We start from the raw sequence: 13,084 nt of genomic DNA on the forward strand, positions 1-13,084 counted from the left end.
AGTGCGTCTGCCCGTGTCCCTATGGGGTGTGTATGTGTCATGATACGTGACTCTGTTGTGTTTGGATGCACATGGGACTACTCTGCCCTGATCTCACCGTCTCGAGGGCTGTTTGAACATCTAACGCGTATGACGCGCTGTTCACCCCTGTTTGTATGAGTGTTCTCTCACACTTTGTAGGGCACACCCACACCTCGTACAATACGTATGTGTTGCTCTAAGCCTTAATCCCCCACTTTCGACACAAAACTACCATACCCTAAAAAAAACCCCCCTATAATAATCATACCCGACAAAGAAGTAATTAAAGTCTAAAACTAGTCTAAAATATCTCATAGCGTGGTTTGGTGGGATATCTTGCCTGGGGTATATCCTTACTGCAATACTCGCTCACAACATAAATGTCTTGTCACATCTCAGCTGGTGGCCAAGTGCGACCAATACGTTGCCGGTGACGAGAAGGGTTTCAGGGCTGTGATCACCGCGGAGGCCAATGGTACGCAAGTCGATTGCCTTGTGTTTCGTTTTTGTCATGTCCAACCCGTACTTACAGTTCGCATATGTGTTCGTTAATAGTCCCTTTGGAGAGAGAGAGGGGGGGGGTGTTTGATCCTTGATGTCAGTATTTCCAGGATCCGCTTCCAGAATGTATCACAAAATATAGTGATAGTTTAACTATCTTCAACACCCAGGCGTAGCCCGGGGGCTGTTGTACATAACTTTCTGGATGGTGTTTTTGTTGTCCATTGCTGTCGTTTCTGCAGACCGTTTGACATTACGTCTGTACTCAGACCCGACATACGAACTAGTCCCAATGGTAGACTATCATTGGTCTGTTCTGTTTCGTCACGATATTTATAGTCTAAATACGAATATACTATCCACTGGCAAGAACATACATCCGCACAATACCCTTCTTACTTGTTTGTGAAACAGTGTGTGTACTGGCAGTCTTCTTGTTAACTGCTGCGGCGTCCGAAAAATACCAAAGTTGGCGATGTACGCAACACGAATACGGCCATATTGTTACGCCCATACCCGGCCGAACCTATACATTCACCGCTGTCTAGGATTCTCATTCGGGTCTTGATCTTGTCGTTTAATTCGCATTTCGGCAGAGCTGGCGGAGGTTCCCGGTGGTTCGGGTCTTGTGGAGCTCATCGGTCACATATACGTTCAAGAGGCCAAACAGCACCTCAAGCGATTCTTTGGGCTGGAGGGATTCTTCTCAGAATTGGGCGAGAAGAAGGTATGCATATGTGCTACTTATAGGAATGTAGCATACCACAAGACTTCTCAGCTGTATCTGTTAGCTCGTAGAAGTTACGCGTGCACAGTAGTGTTTGCTGGGTGACTATGCGGCCGTGTCGTTCCTATGACGTTCCTGCCGACTTGAACCGTTGGCCTGAAATATGAGTAGAAATTGCCCAGTATTTTCCGCTTGTAGGCAACCTGTTTGGCCCATGGACTGTCGAGACGAAGGTCCGGAGTGTGAGTGCCTTGGTGCGTGTTCTGTGTATGCCTGAGGAAAGTTATAGATTACACATCGATCGCATGCACGAATGTAGCTCGGATTCGGCTCCGATAGACTATGCCGCCTCATATCACTAGGAATATGTGCCTGTGTGTTGAATCTCTAGTTTGTTTTGGAGTCAATGTTGGAATATGCTCAACCACGTAGGCAACATAGGTGGGCCCACCGCATTGTATATACCAGCCAACACACCCTCTCCCAAAGAGACAGTACACTGACTGAATGCGTTCTAATCTGCGCACACACATGCACGCCCCTATAGAATACCATTGGCAACATACTCTCGCTGGCGACCGCTATGGCTGGAACACAGGCGGCGGCCACAAAGATGCAGGAGGACGAAACCAATTTAGCACACCAAGACCAGCTACAGAAACAGGCGGTCAATATGATCTGGAGGTATGTATACGGGACCTACTAGAGTGGTGAGTGTGGGCGTGGGTGTAGGGCGTATCGGTTGGTTCATGCTCTTCGTGTTGCTAGTAGCGAGATTTGGGTGTATGACCCGTGGGAACTCTGTGCCTCTATTGACAAAGGCAGCAGGCTAAGTATGTCTCGTAGAATGGAAAGGAGAGTTCATATGGTTTATCGTCTCGTAGTCGCGTACACCGTGTGTCACGCGCACTGGCCTTTGTGGGTTGTACATGTCAAGATGCCTCTGCCCTATCCATGTTCACCCCGAGTGCACTATAAACTGCGGTTGTGCCGCGCTATGGCTCTTGTGCAAGCCACATAATACCGAGCTGTTTTTTCAATATGGAGGTTTGCGTTCTGAGTTGTCTCTGTGATTTGCAATGCTGAGACAGTTTTGTCTTCGTTGATATGTTTGACACTCACTTTCAGTGTACATTAACGTACGCCAAGTGCCCGATTCGTCAGTCGGAATCAATCACTTAGCAGAGTTGTTGAGAGCGGTATGTTAGTCTCATGATACGCGCACAAACAGATGCAGTGACGCATGTCTATGACAACTGATGGTTACGATCTGTTTATTTCTTCTGTACAGACTGGGTAAATTTGAGATCAGCGGAACCTTGCGATCAATCTGCGAGAAAGCAATGACCGATAAAAGGTGTGTGTTGTTGCTGCGACTGCGGGGTCTATGGCTGAGTGGCAGATGTCTTGGCACGACTGTAGCGTGTGTACTATTGTATCCTTTGTGCCACCGGTTTGAACCTCGCGTGCGTTTGCTGCAGACCTATCAGGATCGTCCGGGTATCATAGCACATGAGCATTTCGGTACTAAATATCCAGTGCCACACCTCGTTGAGAACACACTTGTCCGGTTCATTCTGGGCACTTTCAGAGCTCCCTGTCCCACGCGTGCTGTTATCCTGTGGGGAACGGCTTGTTTGATCGGTTCGCGCATCACCAGCAAGCGGTACTAATGTAGCCCATATACTTTCTACATATATTAGTATACCCGAGGCCAAACAGAACAAAATCACACTGGGTATCGAACTGATCGGTGAGATATACGAACGCGTTGCCGCACAGACGAAGAGGGAAGAAAACGCCATCCTGGCTGCTATAGCCAACGGGACAATAGACAACCTGTTTATTCCGAAGTTCAGGCTTTATATCAAAACGGCTGAGAAAGAGGAAGTGTCGCTGAGAGAGGTGTGTGTGTGTGTTTGTTGATCGGATTAGAGTGTTCTCTGTCAATATACCTAGTAAGGGCTTTTTGATACCGTTGAATGTGTCTTGATGTCCGTTGAATTTGAAGTAGCTGAAGTTTGTTCGCGGCGTGTTGGAGAGGAGTGGCACCAGTGGAATTAAGGGTTAGAATCCGACTGCACTTGATTAGTGCGATACATGGTAGTGCAGTGCAGCACAGAATATTGACAGACTTCGGTCTGCCATCAGGGAACGTATTTCTGTGTATACAGATGCAAGAATGGTAATGTTTGTGGCCGCGTGTTGTTGTCCGTCTCTTTTTGAAGCAGTACGGTACATGTTCACCATAGGCGAGACAAGGCGGACTTCGATTTGCTATGTTTTGATCCTTTCGACTCGTCCTCTCTCGCGTCGGGCAGATTGACATGGAGAAGCCGGATGAGCTATTAGCGTCCTTCAAGAGGCTTCGGAACGTCACATTGGAGGTGCCAGCGGGCACTGAGGTTTTAAGATGGGAGCTGGGCCTCGTTGCGAGGAAAGACGTGTCGGTATGTGTTCTATCAAAACTGCACATTCGCCTCTGAAGAATCCATTGAGACATATAGTGTTTATTAATTCTCAGGTATAGCCAGCAAGCGGCCACTCGTATTCTGTGCACGTGTGGGCTACGGCTTCCTGTGAGGGACGCATATGATATGCTCCGTAGACAACGCTGATATGGTTACCTGATACGGTTCCAGTGTCCTCGCATCTCGTGCCACTAGCGTAAAACTTTAAATTTATACATGAATTGTATATATAACTCAATGGGTCGGCGCTTGTTGTCTAATGCGCTTAATCGCGAACACACAAACGCACACATCGTAAGGCGACGAGCTTACAGTCACAATAGAAGTCTTATTTCATGCATTGCTGGTTATACGGCCGCTTACTTCCAACGCGTGGCGTATTTATTGGATTGTTGGTATCCAGATACAACTTCAAAGTCGGTGTGTGAGGTTTCCAGATACAACTTATAAGTCGGTGTGTGAGGTATCCAGATACAACATATAAGTCAGTGTGTGGCTCTAATGCATATCTTTCTGCGCACCACAGCAAGCCGTGGTCAAAGTTCAGGTGCATCCTATAATGGACTCGTCGTGGTTATCAGAAGGGGTTGCCCGTACACCCCACGCATTTGTCGCCAGATTGCCGAAACTCGAAATGAAGGATGAGGTGCAGAGGGTCCCTGGTATCGTCTTTGACAGGAGACTGGTGAGTGTTTGTTTAGCGCGGATTTAATCGGGATACCTCGACGTTTGATTAATGCTAGCTCTGATATGCTCCCAGCCTGATATGGGACTGTTCATCGGCATGCTTTGAACAGCGAAGCGATTTGTTTGTAGATCTGCTATCACCACCGGTCCCTCGCGGATTTCTTACAGTGCACTATTCCGGATGTGTTGCACATACAGTACTTGTCTTGCCGGCACATAGGGCGTGTGTGTGGGTTTGGATTGTATATGTGGTTCTGGATTGTATGTATATGTAGAGCGAATGCGATATCCATTCAACGAGACTTGTATCACGCCGAGGTATATGGTGGCTTTAGCTTCGCCTCTTTTTTCTATAGCCTATTCGCATTTGGAATTGACATGTTTTGTTACTTGTTTGTATCAGCCAAACCGAACGGTCGATGCGGGACGAAATTACAGACTGGAAGTGACGGTACAAGTCGGCGAGCGCCGTGTGGAGAAGTTCGAATGCAAATTCATACTGAAGAAAGCAGAATCCATTGAAGGTGCCCCATCAAAGAAGCTTTGATAAATAAAGCAACTGCTTCATTATTGTCATTGTGATAAGGCTTTCTTACATTGTGCTGTAGCTCTGATGATGTTTGTCGTTAAGGAGCCATCAGTACCCTGTATTCCGGTTAATCGTGGCTTATAGTGCCTTGCAATTAGTGTATGCACGCGCATAGTAGAACTTGCACTCAGCAGCAAACTGTTAATTATTGGAAGCTGCATAAAGGGAAATGTTCGGCTAGTATTAGTTTGTAGGCAGCATCGCCTGTGAACATGTTTGTCGTGTGTATTAATGTGTAGACAAAAGCAAACCATAAGTGTTCATGATTTGTGGTTTTAAACAAGAATCTGCTATTGCCATGAATATCAATGCAGTCAGTAGCGGTCTGCATCAAGTAGTGGCATGTGAGTACCAGAACAATAGCATAGGTGTCAATTTACGGTTATCATTTACCTGAGATCAGTGGAGGGAGTCAATTTCCTAAGGCGTATATAAAATATCAGCTTATCATTCAAAGTATAATTCCAATGTTGCCGGTATTAAGTTGCTTCCTGCGCTCACTTTGACCAGCCACTGGCAGCATTCAGATATTTGATGATGGGTAGTGGGTAGGCAACAGTGATAAGCATCATTGCCCTACACGGCAGGACATGTTATTGGCAGCCCCTAAAGTCTAGCTGGCCGTCAGTAGTAGCAACTACCTTAGCACAGGTGTGATTGGTACGCAATTTTAACTTACAAATGACATTGATATTGATACGTCAGCGGTGCAGGTATACATCACCATTCACCCGTAAAACGTATTTAGCTGTAACTCAATAGAGTAATGAGCTGTGACGATAGTCCTCTGGGCTGGACTGACGATCAGAAATCTGAAAATCGTATTCGATTCCGCGTTTTAAGGTATCAAGTGGTTTAAAATGTATCACTTTCTGGAAATGTAGGTGACAAAGAAGACACTGGTGATAGACATCAAAGCCCTTTTAATACAGTGACATTCCCGGCATCGGTAGGTAGCTGTCCATGGCGATACTTAACAGTAAGTAGTGATCTGTGGGTAATTTCAACTTACAGTTGGTAGCGATATTTAGTCAGTGGTAATCAAACCCCACCGATGTATGACTCCTTAGGCGGGCATTCACAATTTACTTGCAGCTAGATATAATCGGAGTAGACACTTGTTGCCTAGACAGTCCGTTAAGGCGTAACTACACAGCGATCCTGAAAATCAGAAGCTCGCAGTCGATTCCGTGTAGTCACAAATCATCGTGCTTTTAAAACTTGAACGAATATGATTCGAGATCTGTTTTGGAGTGGTTTGTTAACATTCGCTTATGTTGATACAGAAATACTGTGAGTACATCGTATTATGTATACAGGAAACTCATCTAGTGCAGATACTACACATACGAGCGGCCAGCAAGAGTGATAACCCCAATATCATGTGCAATGCCGAACACTTGAACTGTCGAATGGGCTTGAATATGGTTTGAAATGGATTTAGCAAACGAATTAGAATCCAGACTGTGAAACTGAATGAGCGTGTTGAACATTGAACTATGTAAAGTAACGAGGTTTTTGTCTCAAACTCAAGTCGCTGTCTCACTGAACATATGAAGGAAGTACATAACTCTGAAGTCTGAACTCATTGATTGTTTACGATTACATTTGCCGGATTCAGATGGTGTATACCACACCAAAGAGAGAGAAAAGTCAACGGTGACGAGAAAGGTATGTAGAATATCCGGTATTTATATATATTTAAAAAAAACGATAAACGACAATACATAAGAGTCAATGACTCAATATGTATCGTATATACAGGATGTATATGTATTTGAAACAATGTATACATATTTATAAAGTATGTAAAGTACATGATACATTAACATAGCCATACTGCAATAACTGCATACAGAAATATCATTTACGAGTTGGACTCTGGAGTCGGGAGTCATTAGAGCCCAATTCCTGAGTCCTGACTCCTGACAGTTCTGACTTTGACACTTTGTGCCTCTCTAGTAGTAAATAGTATTATAGAAGAGAGAATCGTATGAAAAATGGCTATCATAGTTTCATGACATCATAAATACAATACCATTATATCACTATTTATATGTACTAAATCGCTCCTCACAGGCGGTTATTTCAATTTGTGGGTGTATTTATCCATGGAGCAGCAGTTTTTGATTTGATTTAAAAAAACCCCAGATCTGTCAGTTATTACTTTTCTTTTCTTTTTTAAAGAAAAACAATACACTGCTGTTGTAATAAATCATATAGCCAACAACTGAACACATAAATAGAGTGTAAATATGTTCTATTTTCAGAAGGCTATGAAATATTAGTGCATTTAATTTGGTATAATCGCCGGAGGGGTTTTTTGTTTATCGGATTGTGGCCATTGGACTGCACAATTGCACATGACGTATCACATTTCCCATAATTGCAAGAGACTCCTAAGTCCAGGACTCCAAGTCCAAGAACACATGCTGTATTTTTAAAAAACAAATCTGTTTAGCATCATTCCATTCGTTTAAAACTCGTATCGACTTTCGTCCACAACCTGTTATATTGACCATTCATACGGTTTATTTTAATAAGTGTGCTCTCGGTGTTAGTTTGTTATCTGTGGGCGGCTGTGGCTTTTGACTTTTCAAGTTTTCTGCAGTGATTCCTTTCTATTTTCTACAATCAAATCAATTTGCACACAAAGAGTAGACACTCGCGTGGCATAGCATTTAAAAAACCACAGTTGTGTTGCCTGTTAAAGTTGTCAAGACTCAAGAGTGTATAAATATACTGCAATTCATACTTGAGCACACATAATACAAAATATTTGCATACACAAACCAAGATCAAAAATACAATAGCTGAAATTGAATAGTCATGCCGAAGGAAAATGGAGCGATGATGCAACACTTCCACTGGTACTCTAAGGATGATGGCTCACTGTGGCGAACTGTCACCGAGGAAGCACCCAATCTGGCTGAAGCTGGGTTCACAGCTATATGGCTTCCGCCTAGTTACAAGGGTACCGGTGGTGGTCAAGATGTTGGATATGGCGTGTACGATATGTATGATCTCGGAGAATTCGACCAGAAGGGCAGCGTGCGAACGAAGTACGGAACCAAGGATGAGTACGTGAACGCTGTAAAAGCACTCCAGGATAATGGCATCCACGCATATGCTGACATTGTAATGAACCACAGAATGGGTGGCGACGAAGCCGAGCCAGCTAAGGCGATCCCACACTCAAAAAGCAATAGGTTACAGCCCAACGGTGAGCTCAAGGATGTATCCACATTCACGCATTTCAAATTCCCCGGTCGAAACGGTAAATACTCCAAATTCGAATGGCACTGGAATCATTTTAATGCCGTGGACTACGATGATAGCAATCCGGACGATCAAGATTCCATCTTCCTCTTCGAGGGGAAGAAATTTGACGAACAAGTCAGCAAGGAGAACGCGAATTTCGACTACTTGATGGGTTCTGATCTTGATTTCGACGTCGAAGAGGTGCGCAATGAGATGATTGAGTGGGGTCAGTGGTATATCGATACCACCAACATCGATGGGTTTCGTCTTGATGCTGTCAAGCACATCCCGGCCTGGTACATCCCTCAGTGGCTAGAGGCTATGAACAAGCACAAGAAAACAGATATGTTTGCGGTTGCTGAGTATTGGGAAAACGGACTTGACAACCTTAAGAAATATCTACATCATTCCAAGGGACAAGTATCGTTATTTGATGTACCTCTGCACTACAACTTCCGGACAGCCAGTATTAAAGGTGGTGGCTTTGATATGCGCAAGATATTCGACGGTACACTAGTACAGGATTGCCCTGATCTAGCCGTGACTTTCGTTGCGAACCATGACAGTCAAGCTCTTCAGGATTTGGAGAGTGTAGTTGAGTCTTGGTTCAAACCTATGGCATACGCCTTGATCCTTTTAAGGCAGCAAGGATACCCCTGCGTTTTTGAGGCTGACTACTACGGCGCCGAGTACACGGATGATGGAAAAGATGGCGAGCAGTACACGATCCACATGCCTAGTCACAGGTACCTCATTGACAAGTTCTTGTACGCCCGCAAACACTTCGCCTACGGTCAACAGAATGATTACTTCGATCATCAGGACTGTTTGGGATGGACCTGTCTGGGTGATGAGGGCCATGAAGGTACAATGGCCGTGATTCTGACTGACGCAGGAGAGGATTCCAAACACATGGAGACAGGAAAGCCAAACACATCGTATGTGGATATTACCGGGCACATCGAGGAATCTGTTACGACTGACGAGAATGGCTGGGCCGAGTTCAAGTGCGACGGTGGCAGTGTTAGTGTTTGGGTCGAGGCAGACAAAACTTCGTTATAGATTGTGTATAGTACATAAAAAGCATAAAAATAAATCAGTCGGTCTTAAAAAGCCGTTGTTTGTCACAATATTCATATGGTGTTTTAAAAAGTCTTTGTTTATCGCAATATTCATATAGCGTTTTGTAATTAAACGAAGGCGGTATAGCGATGGTAATCATCGACGATGCACTCCCATCAACATTGTCCACAACCAGGAAATGTAATTATATCGAGGGTTCAAAAGTGCATAGGGATAATCTTATTTATTTATTGTAAGATGGTAGTAACATTATTTTCGATGGTTCAAAAGTGCATAATATTTTCAAAAATGTCCATTAAAAATTTGAAAAGTAGTTCACACGTATGTAAGCTGCCAAGTGGAAAACATAGGACCAAATTGAAATCATTTGATCGACAAGATGCTTTTTATTCAAGAAGACATTTACTGATGGCGCGTGTATATGAATATGTAATTTTGAGTGAGCTGAGTAAAAAAAGCACACTTTCTTGTCCCGTATCCGACTGACCTAGATGCGCAACCGAGTCTGATAAGTCAGGGCTCCTTACGATTACTTGAAGCAGCCTTATAAAATTTTAGAGTGATCTTTATACACCAGACCGCATTGTTATCTCTCAAGGTCAGGTATTAATACTTCAAGGGACGAAGGTTGAAGACATGTCAATAGACCTCGAAAAGTGTTGGTGTTGGTTGGTAGCATAGTGGAGATGGGGGTAAAGTGTTAGCACATACTATTTTAGGTATCGGTGCAGCCTTGCATTTTTATCAAGTCCCAGCTGATACCGCCCCACAACCACCATGTGGACAGGTAAAAGGATAAGGGATACCCATCTTGATTAACCGCTACTCAACACTGCACCCTCGCAGATATACTCTCCAGTGATGTCTTGGGATAAGCTAACGGCGGGAAACGAATGTTTTGACCGGAGGTGTGTAATAGCTACCATATGCTATTAAGTGCGCACATCAGTCTTCCTACTTACTCGAGCGACCTACGAACATGTCATCCACCCTTTTCTCGCTCTTATTTTCGTATATATATATATATATACATACGTACGTATACATATATGTACACCGACATACAGACGCATGGCTGTGCTCATCACTAAAATCCAGACGACATTGAAGTCATAGCAATCAAAGGTATGTGACCTTATCTTAATCCATTCCAAACACCTCTTCACACTGCCAGTGCTCCAGAAATCCCAACTCTACACACCACACAAGTACTGAATGTCATCCTCGGTACCTACTATTGATGGAAACCAGCTCGTCCGTTCATGACTATCCGACGGAAACTATCGGGCATACTATTGACGTAATTGTACGGTACATAGATCATAATCGGTAGATTAAAGCACTCGTAAGCGTCCCAAGCCTCAGGGTTCGGCACCTCCGAAGGCATATCGCCACCTCTTACCCTGTGCCAAGGATTCGGTGACAGCAGATACAAGCGCGTAAGCTTTGGACAGTTGGCTATGAGCTTTTCGAACGGGGCCATAGGGTACAGTAGAGGGGGTGTTCGGCGGGGGTCTATGTTGGGGTCTAACGAGCATACCGTTAGGGTCTGCAAGTGGACGTTGTAAGGCTCGAACGGTAGTGCAAAGTTGAGATGAAGTGTACGCAAGCTCGTCATGTAACACACGCGCTGGAATATGGCATGCACGCACTGTTCGAAGAAACGGTCCTTGTACTTTTCGCCGTCCATTTCGGCCGCCACGGTCAGCGACGTTGTGTTTAAGGCCCATTTGGCAACCATTTCCTCAAAGTTCGGTGGGAAAGACTCGGGCAAGTTAACCATCAGCGTAGTAGCCGGTGTTTCCCAAGGCTTGTACTTAGACGGCACCGTCTGTGGAGACCCTTCGTTCTTTTTGGCCTCAATAAGCGCAACTTGGTTCTTGGGCTCGGGCATGCTCTCCAGCATCTCCTGTTCGCGATTAGCCTGCAGTGTGCGTGCAGTCGCCAGAGCAGCACTCTCTTGCTTGCTCAGCGCTTTCTTGATTGGTTTAATCAACGTCAGGGTTTTTGTCAGGTTATTTGGATTGGGTCTGCTCATGTCCACTGTTTTGGTACTAGCCTTGTCCAGTGCCTTTGTTTTGGTCTTCGTGACGCCATTCGGGGCGTCTTCAACGTTTGTGGGCTTGGGCGGCTTGGTCTCTGTATCCCATTTAATCGTCGTGTACACCTCGCCGTTGTCATGGTAACCAGCACGCTTCTCCCCCACCATCCTGCTGAAACTGCTGGGCATCTTGCCTATATATTCTTTGGGGACATATATCACCAGATCTTTAATAGTCGTAAACTGTGCGAAGGTGTCCCAGGCGGCTCTGTCCGGGTTCTTATCAGGTACTGTACCACCACGCACACGGTGCCAAGGATTAGGCGAAAGCAAGAATATTTTTTTAATGCAGGGCAGTATTGTTTCAGATCCACATACGGTTTTGAGGGGTACAGCACAGGGTTAGGTGACTTTGGATTAAGATTCGGGTCAAGCGACATGACTGTGAGAGTCTCTAGGGACTCGATGTTGGGCTCAAAGGGCAGAGCCGCATCTATGCGCAGATGTTTAAGATCCTTCATACCCCGCGCGTGTTGGTAGATGAAATGTATACACTCTTCATAGAACCGGTTTTTGTACTTCGACCCCGTCATATGAACGGCTATGGACAGCTTGGTTAGATTAGTGGGCCAACTGTCTACGACCTTTTCGAAATCGGGCGGGAATTCGCCCTTGTATAGCACACTCAAGGTGGTGGCGGGGTCCGCGGGGTCAGTTGTCGACATGCTTGCGACTTAAATAGCTTGTCACTTGGGTACGCTTATTGATAGCTGTCAAGGTAATACTTATCGCGCTTTTTTGTACTTCGGTTCTTGTTTTTATGTTACACAGTCTGTTAACTCGAACAAATAATATATAATATAATAAATACAATTCATGAAATACTGACAGTTTGTAACCGTCGGCCCGTCGGTACTCGGTACCTGTACTCTGACTCACTACTCTGACAGTCACTTGTGTGCTGGTAGAAAATAAGCCGGTTATTGAAATTCTAAAAATAGAAGTGAATATACCGGTCCTTTCAGATATCCAATATCGTCATAGATTTCGAAGCGGTGATTTGGCGCAAATTCACATATTCAGAGGGCGAGGCCACCAAAGCCCTCGGACGAGTGGAGCCTGTCAGCCCGGGCCCTGGAGGAGAGTGGAGAGTGGAGAGACTACATACTTAGTAGAGAGTGGTCAGTGGTTGAGACGAAACCTATTCGAGGCTATGTATTCAACTATAGTCAGCATTCAATTTGATTACATATAAATATATGTATTTATAATAATTTATAATGTTTGATAGTAGGCTATGTATATAATCGTATTATAGAATCAGACATACATACATAGCCTACTACTACAAGAATGGCATATCTGTGTTGTATTGTATTTTATAAAAATAAATGAAGGTAGTCAAATCGCGCTAAAAATATTACATGTCTGTACACCCTTTCCAACTGAACTCAAGGCAAGAGCTGAACACAGCCATATTGGTGGCACGAGTGTCGACAACAAGCGAGTATGAACGCCAACGGGAAATTTGGTTGTTGATCCAAAGTATGTGTACATAATTTTTGGCCATTGACTTGAGTATTTTAATGTTCGAACGCCACCTAACTCGTGTACCTTAATAAAGTCCAAGTGAATGGATTACAGTTATTACATACACGCACAAATATACGAACGCTGACATACACACATGCACACACACACAC

General features: G+C 44.5%; 4 protein-coding genes across 4 annotated transcripts in view; 3 read left to right on the forward strand and 1 right to left on the reverse strand.

Moving 5' to 3' along the window:
- Positions 1-39: 39 nt before the first annotated feature.
- SARC_02677 (hypothetical protein) lies at positions 40-4,967 on the forward strand (the record flags this gene model as incomplete). The annotated part of the gene is made up of 9 exons (XM_014303549.1): positions 40-153; positions 421-496; positions 1,119-1,249; positions 1,797-1,933; positions 2,541-2,606; positions 2,953-3,154; positions 3,571-3,699; positions 4,247-4,405; positions 4,811-4,967. The coding sequence occupies 9 exons, from the start codon at positions 40-42 to the stop codon at positions 4,952-4,954; spliced, it is 1,158 nt and encodes a 385-aa protein (XP_014159024.1). The 3' UTR covers positions 4,955-4,967.
- Positions 4,968-7,457: 2,490 nt separating this feature from the next.
- Positions 7,458-9,389, forward strand: SARC_02678 (alpha-amylase). The gene has a single exon (XM_014303550.1). The coding sequence runs from the start codon at positions 7,826-7,828 to the stop codon at positions 9,317-9,319; it is 1,494 nt and encodes a 497-aa protein (XP_014159025.1). The 5' UTR covers positions 7,458-7,825; the 3' UTR covers positions 9,320-9,389.
- Positions 9,390-10,574: 1,185 nt separating this feature from the next.
- On the reverse strand, positions 10,575-12,193 carry SARC_02679 (hypothetical protein; the record flags this gene model as incomplete). Its single annotated transcript, XM_014303551.1, has 2 exons — positions 11,760-12,193; positions 10,575-11,649 (listed from the first exon to the last, which is right to left on the reverse strand). Exons 1-2 carry the CDS (start codon positions 12,104-12,106, stop codon positions 10,575-10,577), a joined length of 1,422 nt encoding a protein of 473 aa, XP_014159026.1. The 5' UTR covers positions 12,107-12,193.
- A 398-nt stretch (positions 12,194-12,591) lies between these two features.
- Positions 12,592-13,084, forward strand: part of SARC_02680 (hypothetical protein) — a gene marked incomplete at its 3' end in the record, with an annotated part of 10,834 nt that continues 10,341 nt past the window's right edge. Inside the window, exon 1 of the mRNA XM_014303552.1 lies at positions 12,592-12,926. The remainder of the gene's footprint in view (positions 12,927-13,084) is intronic.

The sequence above is a fragment of the Sphaeroforma arctica genome (assembly GCF_001186125.1).
Source record: "Sphaeroforma arctica JP610 unplaced genomic scaffold supercont1.123, whole genome shotgun sequence".
Classification (NCBI taxonomy): domain Eukaryota; class Ichthyosporea; order Ichthyophonida; genus Sphaeroforma; species Sphaeroforma arctica.